The 20,482-nt window shown below is 40.4% G+C and overlaps 1 protein-coding gene across 5 annotated transcripts in view; it reads left to right on the top strand.

Annotated features, from left to right (window-relative positions):
- ryr3 (ryanodine receptor 3) overlaps nt 1-20,482 on the top strand; it is a 125,948-nt gene that overhangs the window by 28,682 nt on the left and 76,784 nt on the right. For all 5 annotated transcript variants that reach the window (XM_028604543.1, XM_028604541.1, XM_028604542.1 and 2 more), the window contains 17 exons: nt 1,611-1,685; nt 1,854-1,932; nt 2,339-2,451; nt 4,763-4,862; nt 5,053-5,146; nt 5,964-6,038; nt 7,437-7,593; nt 9,689-9,853; nt 11,362-11,483; nt 11,618-11,798; nt 12,846-12,981; nt 14,939-15,034; nt 15,160-15,278; nt 16,689-16,822; nt 17,158-17,399; nt 18,964-19,156; nt 19,695-19,911. In XM_028604543.1, coding sequence (XP_028460344.1) covers nt 1,611-1,685; nt 1,854-1,932; nt 2,339-2,451; nt 4,763-4,862; nt 5,053-5,146; nt 5,964-6,038; nt 7,437-7,593; nt 9,689-9,853; nt 11,362-11,483; nt 11,618-11,798; nt 12,846-12,981; nt 14,939-15,034; nt 15,160-15,278; nt 16,689-16,822; nt 17,158-17,399; nt 18,964-19,156; nt 19,695-19,911 — 2,298 coding nt within the window. The remainder of the gene's footprint in view (nt 1-1,610; nt 1,686-1,853; nt 1,933-2,338; nt 2,452-4,762; nt 4,863-5,052; nt 5,147-5,963; nt 6,039-7,436; nt 7,594-9,688; nt 9,854-11,361; nt 11,484-11,617; nt 11,799-12,845; nt 12,982-14,938; nt 15,035-15,159; nt 15,279-16,688; nt 16,823-17,157; nt 17,400-18,963; nt 19,157-19,694; nt 19,912-20,482) is intronic.

Raw genomic sequence — 20,482 nt, 5'->3', positions numbered from 1 at the left:
CACAAATGCACTTCCAGTAACAAGCTGTTTAGGATACAGTTCTTACAACTGGAGGGGCACCAAACCAAAGGTCACAGTTCCTGGCATTGATGTGTCAGCAGGCCTGAAATACAGGCTGCCTCTCTCTCTCTCTGTACCCCCTCCCTCACTCCCAGCTGTTGCTGGATACTCTTCCCATTTTTCTTTTGATCAAACTCGGTTTCCTTTTTTGTCCGTCGTATACAAGCCATCTGGGAGAGACTTGGTAGCCAAAAGAGAATTAGCTTGGGTTCAAATTCAGGGGACAGTTGGGAGTTCCCTTTAGGTCAGTTAAAATGTGACCCCGCAAGCAAACACAAATTAATGTTGACAACTGGACAAGAAAAAGCATAGGATCCATGTATTGCTTACTGGATAAACACTGCAGTGTGCACACTAGTAAGCACAGTCCCAGTCCTGGGCTTAGTCCCAGCTGTTTCTACAGTATGAGGAGTTTAAATATTGTTTGTCATCTCGAAAGACAGTAAAATCTGGTAGACTCAACACTCTAAATTAATTGTTGGTGAGAATTCTCTGTCTGTTTATAGCCCTGAAAATAGAAATAAATATGAAAGAATGTACTAATGAACTGACTCCACTCTTCTTGTAGGCCTGTTCCAAATTTGTGTTTATCCAGCTCACAATCCTAAAACCCAATAAAAAAAGTTGATACAGAGATGATTTAGATCTCACTGCTTATGGTACCTTCTCTTTTTTTCTGCCGCTAGAGGTTGATTAAAAGGGTGAGTAGAATTTTCTTTAATCCCCTCCAGTGCTGGAGAAGAATTATCGTTTATCTTTTTTGCTCAACTATTTCCTCACATTTCCTCTTCCATTGTGCTACAGTGTGTCACAATTATTCTTGTTTGTCACAAGAATGGCTAAGCTGTCTAATGAGTGCGGTACTGTACATGTTTGTAGGTTTGTTTGATTGTGTGTTTAGTTTTGTGTGTTTCTCTCCCTCTTCCGTTGTCTGTTTCCTGCTTGCACTTGGAATGGAGGACTGAAGTTGAAGATATCTAATCCTTTTTTGTTTTGTTAAGATATTTTTATTGAAAAATATGGCACAATGGAAAATACATTACATTGAAGTAGTGCGAACACAATTAAAGTGAAGGAGTAAACAAAAAAGTAGTTGTCAAGTATTGTTTGTGTATCTTAAGACGTCAACAAAGAAGAGAGCCATACTTGGCTGTTTTCCTTTTTTCAGTTTATCGATGGAAATCTACAGGAAGTACATAGAATAAAGTGTATCAGTATAAAAAAAAACAATTTCCATTTTTTTTCCAACCTTTTTTCCTGTTTTTCTTTTTTAACAGTACAATATGTAAACATACATACATACACAAAGCAAACAAAATACAACGTTCAAACACTCAGGCATACACAAATACACACAGACAGAAAAACTTGTATCTATTCCTGTGCAGTTTACCCACACAGGGTCAAAATCAGAGGAGACGCTTAACTTAATATCTGACATAGAGGTGTAGAAGTCGAGGTTACTAACGCAGACTATGCAATAAGTCAAACCTGTACGGTTCCAGAGGTCAAGGATGCTAGGATATCATGGTAATTTGTGTTTCCTCCAGGGGGGTCAGGGGGGTGGACACCGGACCCTGCTCTACGGTCACGCCATCCTCCTTCGCCACTCCTTCAGTGATATGGTGAGTATCAACAATAGGATTTGATGATTGACAAGTAAAGTAGTGCTTAGTGGCACATGCTGAGATAAGAATTTAAGTCATATTTGTATTAGTCATTTGAGTAAGAGCCGACTTCCACTCCCAATGTTTCCTTTGATCTAAGACAAATTCATTTCACTCACTCCCCAGTACCTGACCTGTCTGAAGACATCCAGGTCTCTGACAGACAAGCTGTCATTTGATGTCGGACTACAAGAAGATACTATAGGTACAGTATGACTAACAGGCATTTACAGAGTTCACTTGGCTTTTTACTGCTTTTAATTGAATTCAGTTCTCCTGAGTAGCCATTTCAGGTCGACCTAACCTTGAGATGGAATCAATATCCATGGGAGAAATACTGTAAAGCACAGTTACTGTACTACATTTGACATCTGAACTTCAGAAATGCCATTTATCAAGCAGAAACAATACTTCCAACTACTCCTTCAGCCTTCCTCAGATGATGGCTATTTTTATGCTTTTTGCCGCTCAGAACAGACAGTCACCTTAACAACAGAGAGGAGTCAGGATTATCTAAAATGGCACATACATGTGGGACAATAGACTTGCTCGAATGTATGTACATTTTACTTGATCACCAATGTATGAATACTGTTTTTGTGTCAATATAGGAGAGGCCTGCTGGTGGACCATCCACCCTGCGTCCAAGCAGAGATCCGAGGGAGAGAAAGTCCGCATCGGAGACGACCTGATCCTAGTCAGCGTGTCGACAGAGAGATACCTGGTATCTAGGTCAAGTCCAATATCTCAAGAATAGATTTTTTAAAACTTAGAAGAAGGTAAAAAGGTTAAAGAAGTAGACATTTGGCACAAAGACTCTGATTACTCCTGCCATTGTATCAGCAGCTAGCTACCCAGGTCAACAAAAACAGCAAGGGAAAACCCCACTGTTAATTATCCATGTGTGGAATGGATAAATACATAAATAAGTAATATAAATATCCAAAACTATCTAAAGAAAACATGCACACAAGTAATTAACCCTTATCAAGAAGTCAGAAGAATGTTGCCAATGCTGTTTATTGTTAATTTTATTGTTGTACTAATTACGAAATTATATCTATTTTGCTCAGGCACAAACTGCACTGCACATACTATGTTTCATCTGTAGCTTGCAATTCCAAAGTGTGATTCACCAGCTTGCTGACAACAGTTCAAATGATTAGACCGTATGGCCAGTTAGCATTTAGAATTTGACTCCATGAACCAAAGCATTCCCACGGTTACTCCTCTTCAAAAACTTGCAGACAGTGTTAGAGTTGAGCATTATCACCAGAGAAACATCTGTTTTAAACTTGCCGTCACGCACTCGAAATAAGATGCATTTTTAAAAGATGATGGGTTAATTGCATTGCGCAATTCTCAATAAATCAGCAGGCCTCCACTTAGTTTCTTATTTGCAGATCATTTCCTCATGAATGTCTACAGCTTTTCAGACCGTCTGGATACCTCAGATACAGTCTCTTGATTCTGACGCACACTGTATCATCTCTCATTTTCCTTTGTCTGGTTTGCTTGTCAGATCTCGCATAATTCCAATTTTCTGTGCCGCTGTTTTCAAAAGAGTGTAGCGGCAGACAATGTACCAAGTGCAGAGAGGGGTGCTTGTTTTTTGGAGATTGTGTGCCCCACATAGCTGGAGTTATCTGCTTTGGTTCACTGTCAGTTTCAAAAAGGCACTTTGGTAAGTTTCATAGCCGTTGGATAGCTCTGATACCCGTCTCAGTCTGGCCAACTTCAGAGTGACAAGGCAATTCAAGGGGAAAACTTCAAAACTTTACACTGCTATCTGTAATGAAAATCTGATAACTTGTAAAGCCCTCCTGTGCAGTTTCTTTTTTTTTTTTTTTTTTTTTTTTTTAGGGAAGGCACCCGTCAGTCTGATGAGCTTAGAGTTAATGCTGTCTCCCTTATGCAGAGCTATACACCCGACCTCAATTAACTTACTTGGTAAAGAGAGAGGAGAGGAAGATTTTGAGAGGAAGAGAGAGAGAAATGGAAAGGAGGAGGGACAGCGACGTGCCATGCATAGGAGAGTGAGCAGCGCTGGCTTCTAGTGGCTGCTCTGGCCCTTCAGGGAGGGAAATGTGCAATTACAGCAAAACTGGCAAAGAGCCAGACTTTCATTTCCCCTGATGGGAAATCTTCACCTGATTCAGCCCAACAGAAGCTCAGCTTTTGAGGAATGGGATACATCAGAAATTCAGGTGAAAGCAATCAGCGCTCTATTACTGTGAACATTCAGAGAGGTTGGGACACAGTCTTTTTAGGACTAGGCGTTTGTTGCTTTGTATCCACTTGGGCTGAATTGTGTCAGCAGTTTTGCTTTGCTGCTCTGCATGTGGTGTTCAAACCTGGTACCCAAATGGCAGGACAATTTAAAAAAAAAAAAAAAAAAAAAAAAAAAAAATATCAGGGAGAGCTGGTGCACAAAAGGTTTGACTTCATACAATTGTAATCCACACACTTGTTTGCAGTATTTGTATGCACAGCACTCATCAATCCATGTCATCTGTCAGCATGTAGGAAAGTTTTTTTTTTTACGCCAAGACAGACTAATAAAATGGATGGTTATATTTTGCCCACTTGATGTACAAGTACATAGTTTTCAGGGGAATTCAGTGAGATGGAACAAGATGTACCACATTTACATGTTTTTGCCATTGCGAGGATGTAGCTGAAGGCTAGGATCATTCCGAGCTTTCACTCGCCTCTTGATTCTGCCTGTAGGGAAATGGGAGCCGCTCCAAGTGTTTCTGCTGAAAGGAATTATTGAGGAGTATTATCTGGACATTTCTGCATAGAGAATACACTGATGAAGCAGGGCTGTTTAGCTCACAAAGTTATAACAGCTCCAGAGGAAGGACACAAAGTTGTTTTAATCTTTTCTTCAAATCCCAACACTAGGATATGTCCCTCCTTTTGTGCAGTATTGTTGAATCTCAGTGTTTGTCTATTTTTCCCTCTCCAACTACATTACTGGCAGTCTCCACCCTTCTGTCTAAAGCCCTGTGTAACATGCTTCTCTCTTGCAGCATCTCTCCTTCTCCAATGGCAACATCAGTGTGGACGCCTCCTTCATGCAGACCCTGTGGAATGTCCAGCCTACCTGCTCTTCAGGCAACGTGGCTGTAGGCAAGTTCATGGCCCCAGCAACAATAGCAGCAACCACTAGAACAACTACTTTTAACATCATCTTTAAATAATATGGCTCTCTTGTGTCTAATATACCGATCAACCCATAATAAAGAGAGATCATTTTTGCATTATCAAAGAAGAAAGTGTTCAGTATCTTGTATCACAATGTTGTTTTTGTTATTATTAGGCTATCTAACTGGTGGACATGTGATGCGTCTTTGTCATGGGCATGATGAGAGCTTGACCATCCCTGGAGCTGACAAGAGTCAGGAGGAGCAGAGGTTAGTAGATAATTAGCTCAGTAATTCAACCAAATTTTGTTAATCTACAAGTTGTCTTGTGACCAGTGAGTAGGTTTTTAAAATCGTTGAAACTTAACCATTGGGAAAATATTTTTGGGAGATGATGAACCGAAAAACTGATGCCTAAAATGCTGTTTGATCAAAGTACTTTTCGCCAGCAGAATAAGACTTGCAGATACTGTTTGTGAATGTATATACCAGTATGAAAAGAAGTAATGTTAGCAATTATGCAGCTCCAAAAATCCATAAAAGTTGAAAAATCTTTCCAGACTGTAGTTAAAGGAGTATTCAGCCACGTTTTTTTTCTTCCCACTTTTGTGTGTTTGAGAGTTGTCGTTGTCATTAATTTTAGGCAAGAATGGATTATAGTAAGCAGACACAGGCAAATCATTTAAATATCCTTTAACATCTACCATTTTAACCCTGATGCTTATGTACATTTTCTCTTTCTAGAATTAGTATCACAAAAAAAATACTTTTGTATCAGACTAAAAGATTAAGAAAAATTATGTTCTGGTATGTTACAAGATTGTAATTATTAATCAAAATTCCATGGCCAGTGCATGTTAATAGCTTCAGCATAAAACATGCAGAATTAAAAATATTAGTATATGTGTATATCTATTGCAAAAATTGGGTTTTTGTAAGGTACTATGTCACATGGAAGAATTTCTTCATCAACATCACTGGTATTCCCTGTGCCAGAACTGTAGCAGTAGCAGCAACTCTTCACATTTTTTTATTCCCACTGTGACTTGAAAGACTCATAAATAATAGAAGTGTCTTTGTGTCTCAGGATAGTCAACTATGAAGCTGGCAAGGGAGCGTCAAGGGCCCGCTCACTCTGGAGACTGGAGCCTCTCCGGATCAGGTGAGATCAGACCCAAATACACACACATAGTGAATAAAATAAACTCAGAAAATCTCAGAAATGCATAGAGGAGTTGTCTTATTTGATGGAATCTCTTCATGAAGAATAAATAGAATTGGTGCTTTATGTACAAATGTCAAAGCTACTGTAGGTTATAAATAAACTTCACATCCCTCTCCTTTGAACTGTCACTACCAATTAATTGGCAAAGTCCTTCAGAAGGTGAGGTTCTGTTTACTATCTTTTTCGATTTACTTCTCTTCACCCCCCCCCCCTCCCCCTTCTTCTTCCTCTCTTTCCTTTCTTTAACTGGCCACCCACGTAATTTCCCTCCAGTCACGTCATCTGCCAGCCCTCACTGGGACTGCCTGTCAGACTCTGTACACTTTGAAATGGCGCAGGTGCATCTATTAAAGGCACAAGTTCTTCTTTTCGGCTGAGGGAAGAGTTTTGAACACTTCATTAACCATCTAGAGAACGTTAAAAGTTCAACTTTATCAATTTCTCAGTTGACATTCTCATTCTATATACAGATTGCTTTTAGAAACATTGATAAAGTATTCTAATTGGATGGTTTAATTCGCAATGAAAGATGAAATAGAACAGTATGTTATAGAAAAGAAGGAATTCCTTTTAACATGTAAATTAACTGGTGTCTTTTTTCATTAATTCATAATGTCAGGAGTTATGATTTTGGAAGTTCAACCAACTATCATTCATTAATTATATTGCTTAAAGTGCTCATATTATGCTCATTTTCAGGTTCATAATTGTATTTAGAGGTTATATCAGAATAAGTTTACATGGTTTAATTTTCAACAAACACCATATTTTTTTGGAGCAGTTTGTGAACATTGTTTTCTGTTGGAGATGGTAAGTCCCTTTGGGGTGGACTTTGGGCTTTTTCACTTTGTAAACCTATTACATGCACAAAAGAGATATCGAACACAATAAAGGAAAGGGAAAAAGCCAAAAAGCATAACATGAGCACTTTAAGAAGCTATTATTTCTAGCCATTAATGAAACTAATCAGTATCCAGAAAAGGGCAATGGAAATAAATTCTTACCTATAATCTGTGCTTCACTGGGAGAGACAGTTTTTTGTTTATTTTCTACAAACTCCTTTTTTCATTTAACAAAATAAGCCATACATTTTAAAATATTGAATGTTGGTAAATGTAAGCAGCCACAGAAGAATTTTCTTAAATAAGTCTAAAACAAGCAACATTGTGATTCACTTTAGCAACTGTCTGAACAAGGAATAAGTAAACAAGACTTCAAATCTGACCAGACATTTCCCGCCTTCTTTCGGTGAGCCAAATGAGGTTTCCAGTGTTGAAGAAAACCGACAATCCCGTGTTGGATCCAAAGTTTGTGACACCGTTACTCTGTGTTTAGCTGGAGCGGTAGCCACATCCGCTGGGGTCAGGCCTTCCGACTACGCCACCTCTCTACTGGCCATTACCTGGCCCTGACTGAGGACCGCGGACTGGTCCTGCAGGACAGGGACAAGTCCGACACCACGTCCACTGCCTTCTGCTTCAGGGCCTCCAAGGTTAGTGATCACAATCCCTATATAAGCGTAATTAATTTCTTCTATTTTTACAACCAGCTCTGATGAGCCCTTTGAGCAAGGCAGTTACACCATTTAAAAGCTGTCCTGGGTGTTGTGTTGGCTTAATCAACTTACCTCATTAAAAGAGGACCCAAAATATCTTCTTCTGATTACTTCATCAAAGACTCCCGATATGGGTCTGTAAGCTCTTAATGAGCTTATGGCGTGCCACAATAAAGTGACCTTTTCACAGCTGCTGAGTAGACGGCCCTGTAAATGTTGGAGGAAACGTTCATGTTGTCCAAAGACCTAATAGCAACTGGCTGGGATGTCGCCATTTTCTATTAGGGAGTCTAGAGAAACCACAGTATAGGAATTCGCTGTGATGCATTGGGTGCATGCATGGGCATTTGCCTGTGCTTATTTCTTTCCTCAATTATCCACCCTTTTTATCCCACACTATTTTGAACTCTCTCAATCTGTGGGCTCTACAGTTCTTTTGATTATAACGGTTATGCCAAAAATAAAGCCTCACTGCCAAAAATAACTGTGAGAAAGGAGCACAGTGGTCCCAGTTTGGGTGGAGGTAGAAGAGATTTTGAAATACAGAGAAAATAAGAGTTTCTATCTATATATATTTTTCCAAAGAATCATGAATCCCCAATAATCATAAAAGACCTGCAGGAATAGTGATTACTGAGAGCAATTACACTGTTGACAGGAAAATTAGGCCTCCGCACCTATTGTAGATAAAAGGATATCTACAGGGACACAATGGTACTCTGTGAAGGTGACTCGTGGCATTGAGCTGATTTATGTGGCTGTAGCCATTTCACAAAAGGGTAATCATGTTGGATTAATTACACAACAAGCTAAAAATCCAGGATATCAGCTACAGTATAGATATTTTCACAAATTTCGGCTAGATCCTTGAACGTGAGGGAGTTTTAACACAAGCCTACACATGAAAGCATTACCCCATTGCCCTGTTGTATTATGATCTACAGTATCCAGCTCTAACTTGAAATAAGACAGATTGGGGTTAGATCCCCTGAAACTGTGAACTTACTTGAAATTCAAATTGAAAATGGGTATTTTAAAGATGTTCAGTGAAGTGTTACTTGTAAATTGTGCAGTTTTTAGATGTTTTATTTTTGCTGCCCCATTGTGGTCCAGTGACTTTGATTACTAATCTTGTTTTAAAGCTAAATAATGTAATAATTATTATTATTTTTTTTTTTTACAGTTTCAGGGAATCTTCCTCAATCTGTTTTATTTCAAGTTAGAGCTGGATACTGTAGATCCTAATACAAAAGGGTAATGGGGTAATGCTTTCATGTGTACGCTTGTGTTAAAACTCCCTCATGTTCAAGGATCTAGCTGAAATTTGGTATCTATACTGTAGCTGATATCCTGGATTTTTAGCTTGTTGCATAATTAATCCAACATTATTACCCTTTTGTGAAATGGCTACAGCCACATAAATCAGCTCAATGCCACGAGTCACCTTCACAGAGTACCATTGTGTCCCTGTAGATATCCTTTTATCTACAATAGGTACAGTGTGAAATCCCCCTGTGTGCTGTCCACTGTGGAGGCCTAATTTTCCTGTCAACAGTGTAATTGCCCTCAGTAATCACTATTCCTGCAGGTCTTTTAGGATTACTGGGGATTCATGCTTCTTTGGAAAAATAAATATAGATAGAAACTCTTATTTTCTCTGTATTTCGAAATCTGTTCTACCTCCACCCTCCACCCAAACCGGGGCCACTTGGTTCCTGTATCTAAAAAGTTCAATGCCTTGCAATGTTGAACACTGGAGTTAATATGTTACCCGCTACTTGCTGTCGACTGCAATCAGTGGCATCACTTCATCTCTGCTGAGCCAGAAATGTTGCGGAGCTAATGAGGCCAGCAGCAACCTCCCCTGCAGGCCAATGAATGCACTCTCCTCAACCTGCCTTTCTGATTACCATCTTATTACAATATATCTTCATTTGTTATATTTCCATGCCATGTGTTGTGTCTGTGTGTGTGCTGCTTTTCTCTGTTTGTGTATTTGGTAATGGGGGTACGTTCCTGTCAATGTGAATAGGAAAAGGGTGACACTGGCCCAAAGAGGGACATCGAAGGCATGGGAGTACCAGAGATCAAGTACGGAGACTCTGTCTGCTTCGTCATGCATGTGGCGACAGGACTGTGGCTTTCTTACCTGGCGCCTGATGCCAAATCATCTCGCCTAGGACCCCCGAAAAGAAGGGTAAACAGGATAAAACTTTTCTTCAAAACCTTACGTTTCAGTGAATCAGGCCAGAGGTCACATTTTACTGAATTATTCACATCCAAATCAAAAAGACTTTCCATTCAAGCATTATGAGCAATGGTATTTCAAATGTTACACGGTTAATAAAAAAGATGTGTTGGAGTAGTTATTATGATGAAGGCAAGTTCTTGTAAAATAATTAACAGTAGAAAAACTGTAATGATTGGACTTTAGTTCTAGATTGTTAAATTGACTTGACTTTCAGTGTTATTGTATAGTGATGAAATGATCATATCAGAATGCCATTTGACGACAAGCTAACATTTTTAAATAATCTGACAGAACAATCCAACTTCCGCAAAACATTGTTTATTATTTTGTTTATTATTTAGATTTTGCATACATTTGCTATACTCTGATATGTAGTATATTAATATTGGATATATTTTGGTTTCATTACAGCTCTGGTTTTTATTCCTATAATTCACAATAAATTGTGGTCTTTGGGACCATTTGGCAACATTGCAGGCTAATCATACTTCATAGGGGAAAATGGCCATTGCATAATTATGAACCAATCATTGCACTGTTGCATAGTGATACAAATAACTACGTATTTGGTATCTGACATCTGTCTACCTATGTGTTTACGGTAAGATCCTGAATGCCTGCCATAGCTCGTCTCCAACACCTCGAAGCCCATGTGCACAGTAGCAAATCACAGCCAATCAAACCAGTGCGCTTGCTATTTAAACACCTACCCCACCCAGGCAAATATTTATGTTCCACTCGACTTAAATCATTGTCTACCCTGGATACTCTTGACACAACCCTTTTACCCTGACACTCACCCATCCTGCACCCATAATGCAAAGCAGTAAAACGTGATAATTGGCCATGTTAGTTTTGGGGGAGATGGGGGGGGGGTTAGGGTGGCAAATGAGCGCAGGGCACGCCTCCAGGGACATCAGACGCCACCTCAAGCTGGCGCCAGGCAGTCCCTGCAGCCTTGGCAGCATGCCAATCCACCTGACATGTTGGAGGTGATGGTCAGTCTACACTTAGACCCCCCCCACACACACACACCTCCTCCCTCTTCTTGATTATGATGTTTGATTACAGTGAGTCAGGTTTCACTGAGCCGTAGTAGTGTAATACCACTAGCTGCAGGAGACTCCCTTGATTACATACATTACATAAAGGGCTTTTCTTGAAGCTTTGGGATCAATGGCTTATTGAGTGTCTGCTATAACTTTATAGTTATATCTGAGTATAATCAAAAAGCATTGTTGAGATAAGGCTGTGATTGTGTATGTATGCATCTTTCATTAACTCGAATAACTGTTAAAACAACTATTTGCAGCAAATAAAAAATAATATGCAGATCCATTTTCATAAGTCTGACTGGACTTATGCCTGGTTGCTTTAATGCCTTATACATTTTATGGTGTTGGTCCTCATGTAATGATGAAATGCATATTTCATGTGTTTTTGTCCTTGTCTAGGCGTGCCTGCATTCTGAGGGCCACATGGACGATGGGCTTATCCTGCAGCGCTGTCAGCGTGAAGAGTCTCGGGCTGCTCGCATCATCCGTAACACCACGCTCCTCTTTGCCAACTTTATCAAGTAATGACAAGGGGTTATTCTCATCTGTCTTTTTTATCTCACAACATGACAGAATATCCACACAGTGTTCATTCTTTCTGGGTTTATTTCAAGTTTTACAGCTTGAGTCTTGGCCTCCCATGTGTTTCCCCCAGGGCTTTGGACAGCCTTGCGGAGGGTGAGTCCATGGCCGTAGCCGGTTATGTTGAAGAGGTGCTGCAGACATTGAACGACCTGATCGAGTACTTCAAACAGCCCGATTCAGAGCTGGAGCACGAGGAGAAACAGTGTCTTCTCCGTTCACTCATCAAACGTCAAGACCTCTTCAAAGAGGAGGTGAGAGTGGACGATGTGGAGATGTAGAGAGATGAGAAGGAAATGAGTGGAGAGACGGGGAATGATATGCAACATAGGTCCTTGGTCGGACCTGCTGTGGCCCAATGTTGAAGCCCCAGTGGTGCCCTTTAAAAATGTTTAATTACAATGAGACTTTTCTCTGGCTAAATAAAAAATTAGTTAGGTTTCTCTAGTGTTTGTTTTGTGTGTTTGTGGCTTCCTCGCTGTGCAAGAAAATGTGTCCTTTGTTTAATGATATTCATTTTTAATCTTAAGGTCAGTGGAAGACCAGAGAGTTTAAGTAATCAAAATGAACTTGGAGCTAGTTGTGCAACTCTAATCCCTTAATGGTTTCACACCGCCATGTTATAACCGCCTACATGCAAGAGCGTTTTCTACAAAAAGGCAAAGCATTTTGAAAAGTGGTTCCTGGCGGTTACTGCCAGAAGGTCAGCACGGTGAACTCTGGGCGGCAGAGCAGATTCTGTGCACCTTCACATGAGCGGCAGCCCCTTCATTACCCCTACCACCGTGATCTAAACTTCTTTCTCTCTGCAGCCTTTCCCTCATTGAAAAGACTGCAGGAGACGATTTACCGCGCAGCGGTGTGAAAGCTCCTTTAAAATGTTTGTCTCCTATATTGCCTTCATCTGGATGTTATTTGAGTTTGTTTACAATTTCTTCATTTAGTCAAAAATCATGTTACTTTAAAAACAATTTTCAGTTAACCCTATTTAGTGAAGTTTAAGAAATGTATTTTACATATTGTTACAAAAAGGAATATACTGGGGAGGCCTCTAGCTCACCCAGTAAGAGCGTTCGCCCCATGTTGGCTGAGTCCTGCAGCGGCGCAGGTTTGAATCCAACCTGCTGCCCTTTGCTGCGTGTCATCCCCCATCTCTCTCCCCCTTTCAAGTATATCCACTGTCATTTCATAATAAAGGGAAAAAGCCCCAAAAAAATCATCTTAAAAAAAAAAGGAATATACTGTCTGTGTAATGAGGTGAATCACAGATTATTCATGGCAATGATCCTGCTTTTTCTTAGGGCATGCTGGTCCTCCTGTCCATATGCATCGACCGGATGAACCTGTACAACAGTTCTGCCCATTTTGGAGAGGTTGCTGGGGAGGAGGCGGGCGCAGCATGGAAGGACATTCTCAACCTCCTCTATGAACTCTTGGGTAAGCGGGCCTGAGTGATGAATCACATGAAATATCCACATCTTCTGTCAACTGTTGACCCTGGGTAGAAACGCTGTATTAATCTTCCATCGTGTCTTCACCGAATCCTCCTCCTCTCCTTTACACTCTACACTTTTTATCTTGCCTGTTTTTTTCTTCTTCTTCTTCTCCTCCTCCTTTCCTTTTTCCTCCATAAACTCCCTCCACCCTACTCTTGTTTTCCTCTGCCACATCTGGAGTTCACAGCTGGTGACATCTTTTTACGTGACATTCATTTGTAACTATTTGTGACAAGGGAGTGGGGAGAGACGCAAAGACAGAATGCGTCTTGGATTCTTCTTTGATAATCTGCTCTGCGATCAGCGTCAGCACATTATGAGGCATTGAGCTGCATATTTGAAGAAATAATAGCGTCATTAACAAAAAGCCAGCCATCACAGGTGCCGGCATTATCCTGTACTCTCTGGGCCTGTGTCGAGTCATGAATGCTTAAAGCACTGACCCTGAAAATGTTTTTTAGTTTGGACAACTTTTTCTTGGGTTTGTTTGTTTTGCTGTCATAGTACCTTTTCCATCAACAGCTTCCCCTCGGCTCACCTTGACTGCCCTTATATTATTCACCTCCCCAGCATGTACTCCCACATGCACACACATTAAACACACAAATACACTCTTGTGAGTATGCTCCATTCTTGCCCACTGAGAGGTCACCCCCAAGGATGTGAAGGCGGTCTGGCGAAGAGGGTTTTGCATGATGAATTGTGCATGTCCTGACCTCCACTCTTTCCCATAGTAACTCTGCCAGTCTGTTATAAAGGAGCACACCTAGTTAGTTATCTGTCAAGCTGGTCAACTTATCTGTTTAATGATGAGGACATGGACATCAAATTCATCCATGGTGCTAAATCATAAGGTTTGTTTCTCCAGTAATTGACAAGGTACTTACCTCTTTATGACATATCATTGTGCATTATAAAGATTTGTATGAATTGTACACCTGTCCATCACTGCAGCAGATGAGACATTTATCCACTGGAGGTCAGTTAAAACAAGATTTTCAGGTGTTAAGTTACAAGTATGCAGTATTATACATTGTGTACAGTAGGTATGCAAAATGAATTACAGATATGGGCTTTTAATCCCATAGTAAAAGATTGCAGGATGCTCTTCAGATGCAAAAATAATCAATTTATTCCGTTTTTTTTACGATTGTTTCTTTTCATTGAAATTGAAATGGTATAAGTATTATTATTACTAAAAGCTTAGTCTGTCCTACTTAATTGGCGGCAATTAGTGGTGGCTTTCTATATCACTTATTATAGTGTATGCTAATGTAACCGTTCTTTGAAGTCTGTAGTCTGTGTAGCCTCAGGTTCTCCTCTCTGTCTCTGACTTTTAATTTTACATTCACATAACTTAGATTGAACATCGTTGCCCTTGCCTCGTGGCTTGGCTCTATCCATGTGTTCATATTGAATGATAGCTTCCTGAAAAGACAGAATTAAAAGAGATTAGACACCCATCAGTATTCCTTGGGCACAAAGTGCTGAAAATTGTTTCATGGGCATTATCAGTCTAGTGTCCCTAAATCCTAATGGTGAAAAACGAGACAGTAAAGTAATAAGGAGACTTGTTAATGTCACCACGGTGGCAGAGAAAGGGCACAACGGAATACACCTCAACCTTTTATAGAACATAGAGCGCCTAACTTCACAGTGGCTTCAAGATCCGTCCCATGTATTTTGGTCAGGTGTGTCAGATTGATTGAATTTTAATATCTACCTCTGGACCGAGGATGTTCACAGGAAAATGGTGAACTTATTTTCATTATAAGTCATTCCGTTCTGTAACATCCACTTATGTACAAGTCAGCTGCTTGGATCTATTTGATTCATGTCTTTAGTAAACCTTGTTTGTATTTTTGTTAAACCTTGTGGAAACTTTATCTTTTGTTCAGCCGCACTGATTCGTGGGAACAGAAACAACTGCACCCAGTTTTCCCGCAAATTGGACTGGTTGGTCAGCAAACTGGAGAGACTGGAATCTTCATCAGGTATTATGGGAAATGCCAAACCCTTATAGCATTTTACAGAAATGTTATTCTACTGAGCCTAAGATGTGGTCTATTTAATATACATTTGTTCTGATAATGACAAATATTTTTGTCTGACCTCTCAGGGATCCTGGAAGTCCTCCACTGTATCTTGGTGGAAAGTCCAGAGGCTCTGAACATCATTCAGAGAGGTCACATTAAATCCATCATCTCTCTGCTCTACAAGCATGGACGCAACCACAAGGTGGGCATTAATATGACAGCAGTTGCCTCCTGGTTTGAACTCATATAATTCCATACGACTCCATGTATTTTTTATTTATTTTTTTGCATTTAATGGGTTTACAAAATGAAAAAGCCCAAAGTCCACCCCAAAGGGACTTACCATCTCCAACAGAAAACACTGTTCACAAACTGCTCCAAACTGCTCTATTGTAGTCCAGCCTTTACTTCAGTGACAAATGTGCGTCACTTTGTAACACACGTTATAATGCTCGCCTAGCTGCTAGCGTGGCATACCCTCATACTTTGCTTCTGACTGGCTAGTAGTGCTGACCCAACAAAGATGGAATAGAACTGAGATTCCTCACTCTTTAGCTAAAAATATGGTGTTTTTTGAAAATGAAACCATGTGAACCTATTCTGATATAACCTCTAAATACTATTATGAACCTGAAAATGAGCATAATATGAGCACATTAACAACAGGATGATGATATGCTAAGGCTAGCATGTTAAACTAACAAAAAATAATGATAATAATAATAATGATTTTATTAATAAATGTTACCTTGTTACCATGCATGGCCTACATTTGATATAATGCTGTGCAACATGCTGACATTTAGCGAGTTAGCATTAAGCCGAGCTGTAAAAAACAAATATCTTGTAAAAAGATACCTGTGATATTTCAGAAATATTTTGAAATGCCAATTTGTTCCATAAAATGCAGGGAATTATATAATGTTACTCATGATGTCTACTTATTTCTAATTCTATTTGAATGGATTTTCTTCTTTTTTCTCTTTTGAGTTTATTACAAATTCAAGTGTACTCTTAGCGGACAAAACTAAATTTGACTGCAAAACCCATAGTAGTGGGCATAACCTTTATCTCAGCCTCCAAATCCTTTCTTCTCCCTCTGCAATGGGTGACAACAGCAAAACTAAACCCATTACACAGACATATCAGTTTATTAAACCTCAATCACTTTTGAACAAAAGTCAAGCTAACAAGTTAGAACTAGAAAAATGTATTTAAATCTTTTTTATGAGGATTGATGTCTAACAACATTCTTGTGTTTGTTGACATTCCTACCATGTGTTTTACATGCTGTGTTCAAATGTCACAGCCACTTAATATTTACCCTGTAAATTGTACCAGGCATGAAAGGGCATCCTCGTAAACAACAGCTGTTATTTCATGAGTGGCAGGTGGAAGCCTATGGCCGTGTTGACTTGAGGGCCCTTTATAGAGTGTGCATTGCCACAAGCATTACAGCTTGCAGAGAATCTGAGTGAACAACTGATAATTTAACTGAAAAGCAAGGTGTGGAATCTCATCTTAGTAAGGTGAGAAGTTGTGCAACACTTTTAAAAAACAAAGTAGAGCAATACAAAATGGCTGACATTAAGTGTTATCTCCTCTCTTGTAGATTCTGGATGTCCTGTGTTCCCTCTGTGTTTGTAACGGGGTGGCAGTGAGAACCAATCAGAATCTGATCTGTGACAACCTGCTTCCAAAGAGGGACCTGCTGCTTCAGACTCGACTGGTCAATGATGTTCAGAGGTTAAAAAAAGAGAAAAAGCCTCTTAATAATTGTATTCATCAACTTGTGAATAATTTATGTGAATAAGTGTTTATGGGCTCAAACTTTCACTTTAAGTGAGTCATCATCATAACTTGTTAAAATGTAATATAGATGTTTGTACCTTATTGTGTCAAGATGTTCTCCCAGAAGCCAGGTGATGTTTTGGATGGGTTGATGGGAGGACATGTGAAAATGTGGCTTTTGGGGTTTAACAGAATGTATTTCAGTGATTTTTATTCTGTGATTTAACTACTATTTGATTATTAAACACGCTTTGCTTCATATAAGCTTCTTCCTCTCTTATCACCTCCAGTATGAGGCCAAACATCTTCTTGGGCGTGGCTGAAGGTTCAGCTCAGTATAAGAAGTGGTATTTTGAGCTGGTGACCGACCAGGTGGACCACTTTGTAACCGGAGAGCCGACCCACCTGAGGGTAGGCTGGGCCAACACTAAAGGCTACGCTCCGTACCCCGGTGGAGGAGAGGGATGGGGTGGCAACGGTGTCGGGGATGACCTCTACTCTTACAGCTTTGATGGGCTTCATCTCTGGTCAGGTAGGCATCTTATATAAGACCAGCACCACTGGGTCCCAGTGCATTTACTTATAGGCCCTACACACATATTTTTCAAATCCGCTTCTTGCTATAAGCGATGAGGTCCTACGTGAATACAGTATTTTCTGCCACATTTAGAATTGTTCTGATGAAACAGATCTGCTGAGATTGTAAGTGTTAAACTCTTCAGAAATAATGTGTTTTTTGGGGTTTGTTTTTTAAGTATGTTAAAAAAAGATTTAAAATCAACATTTTAAGGCCTTTAAACCATAAACATGTAAAGCTATGTACAGCTATGTTTGAAATTCTGTTACTTTTGACTTGGATCTGTTTTGTCTATTTGATATAATATAAACTGGTAAACCTCTTTATATGCTAATTTGTATGAAGTAATTCCAAGGCAGTATGGTGTACAATACAAAAAGAACAAGTCTTGTGGATTTGGAAGGACTTTGCCTCAACAGAACTTACTGTCAATAATGCAGAAGCCTGCTGTCGCCTCTCCACCTCTCTGAAGGTTACTCTTTTCATTATTTCATTCAGGACAAAGTCAGAAATACAGATACAAAATTCCACCATAAAACCTCCACCTTAGTAGCCTGGCTCCGCCCTCCTACGTACTTCCGTTCAATTTTCATTTTCCTTCAGTACTCCGTCTGGGTTAGCGGTATATTCTTGGGTTTTCTCCGGTCAAATCTTTACCGGTCCAATCAGCGGGAGTGGCTGAGAATGATGACGTTGAGGTTCAGTACCCTTCGGTGAGTTCCGTAATGGCGGCGGAGAAAGATGCGAGCGAAGCCATTCGGTCCGTTGTGGCAACCCTGCCAAATATCCAGACGTTAAAGCCCGAGCAAGTCTTTGCTGAGTTTTGTTGTTGGTGGCCATGATGTTGTGGCCCTCCTCCCCACAGAGTTCGGGCAGCTCACTCCTTTAGTGGTGAAGGAGTTGGCTAAGGCCAACGCTAGCGATGCTAAGCCGACATTACGACCAAACATTAGCGATTGATTATGGCATATCCAGAGTGGCTCTGGGAAGATCCAATAGTTTTAAACTTCAACAGAGTACCTGCCTTCAAGGAAGTTAACACTTGTCAATGGAGAGTGGCCAGACTCTCTGGTTGACTCAGTCTGGTAGGACCAGGCTACCACCTTAGACCTTCCATAAGGAATTTAATGCAAATGCCTAACATCTTCAAGTTGCAAACACACTGCAAAAGTGAAGGCTAGCTAATTGCAGATACGCAGGTATGACTTGTCAGTAGTTTGAATTTGTATAGCCAACTGTCGACTTGATGCTTAGAGGCTATAAGTCCTTGAATGCCCCCTCGTCTCTGCTCTCATCCTGAAAGCATAACACCTATTTCACCTCTCTTCCCTTCCAAATCTACCCATCACCTCCTCTCATCCATTTTATGTCATCCCTTAAAAAGCACTCATCACACATCTCTCCACCTCTCTGCTCCCCTCTCTTCTGCTCGGCCATCACCCTGACCTACATTCGCAATGACTTTGTTGCCTTAACAGCCATCCATCCTCCCTCTCTGTCTCTGCCCAATGTTGTCTAGGCCGAGTCCCGAGGGCCGTGGCCTCCATTAACCAGCACCTGCTGAACTCAGATGATGTGGTCAGCTGCTGTCTAGATTTGGGCGCTCCCAGCATGTCCTTCAGGATCAACGGGCAGCCTGTCCAGGGCATGTTCGAGGACTTCAACACCGACGGATTATTCTTCCCCGTCGTCAGCTTCTCTGCCGGTGTCAAGTAAGTGAAGGCTCCACATTCATAATTGGGAAGTGAAACGATGATGCAATCCCAATAGAATGGCTTGTTTTTATTCTTTGCTGGCGCTGTTTTTATAATTGAGATGCAATTACAGTACAGCTTGTCAGCCTATGGCCACTTTAAATATAAGTTAATGATGTAGTTTATGTAAAAGTTAAATGTAAAATGTACTCAATTGGCCTCCTGTCTGATCAGCAACAATAAACCGCACAAAGAAAACTGACGTCTTTCCTTAAAAGCCACAATCTTCCTAAAACTTTGATTATATTGACACTAGGTACAAAGTGCATTTTTGGCAGAAAGATTCATGAGAAGATGGTTAAATTACAGCCCTGGTGTTACTGTAAGTAATGCCAGAGATGTGGAGTGCTGTTTACTGAATTGTAATTCAGTAAAAAATTGTAGGTTTTGAAATTCATTGAAAGTAAAAAGAAACTCTTAAAATACCTATGGTGAAGTTTAGAGTCAGAATATTATTACGCAACATCCTGCAATTTTATGTATCTTCTCATTTAAGGGCCCGTTTCCTGTTGGGTGGACGCCACGGAGATTTTAAATTCCTGCCACCCGCTGGTTACTCTCCATGCTACGAGGCGCTGTTGCCCAAAGAGAAGATGAATGTAGAGCCTGTGAAGGACTACAAGAGGGACCATGAGGGGGTCCGTGACCTGCTGGGAACCACCACGTTCCTCTCTCAGGCCTCCTTCATCCCCACTCCTGTTGACACCAGCCAGGTGAGGATATCACCATTAGGGATAGGGTTGGGCGATGTCCCCTAAATTGGCAGTTGACGATGTTTACAGTAAAACATCGTGATGGACAATGATATCGTCGTCGGGGCCATAAATATTTTTTTCTACTACTATGGGCCAACAGTTAACATAGAAACGATTAGACATACATTTAAATGCTCTCTGTAAATGGTGCCCTGCTGGTAGGTTTTACAACTTGACCTACTTAAGTACGGTGCATCAATCAGATGTCCGTGATCTGCGTAACGACAGTACAGTGGGACGTTTGCCTTCAACAGAGCGACAGCAATAACCATCATCACTGAGATTAAAACTACATTATTGGTTATGTTTGCACTGAATAACGCATTCAATAAACAGAAACATAACTCTTGCAGCGCACATGAACAGATGCGCAATATTAGCTCACACATAAAATAGCACCCTCGTGAATTAGCCTACTGTTGCTAACGTACATTCATAAATCCTACATAACATCGTCCCGTACCTACAGGACCTCAGACTTACTTATTGATGCACGCACAGAGTAGTGTCGACAAACTTAGTCCAATGA

This window comes from Perca flavescens, chromosome 18 (genome assembly GCF_004354835.1).
Source record: "Perca flavescens isolate YP-PL-M2 chromosome 18, PFLA_1.0, whole genome shotgun sequence".
Taxonomy (NCBI): domain Eukaryota; kingdom Metazoa; phylum Chordata; class Actinopteri; order Perciformes; family Percidae; genus Perca; species Perca flavescens.
Note: the sequence above shows the minus strand (reverse complement) of the source record. Positions and strands in the feature narration are given on the sequence as shown.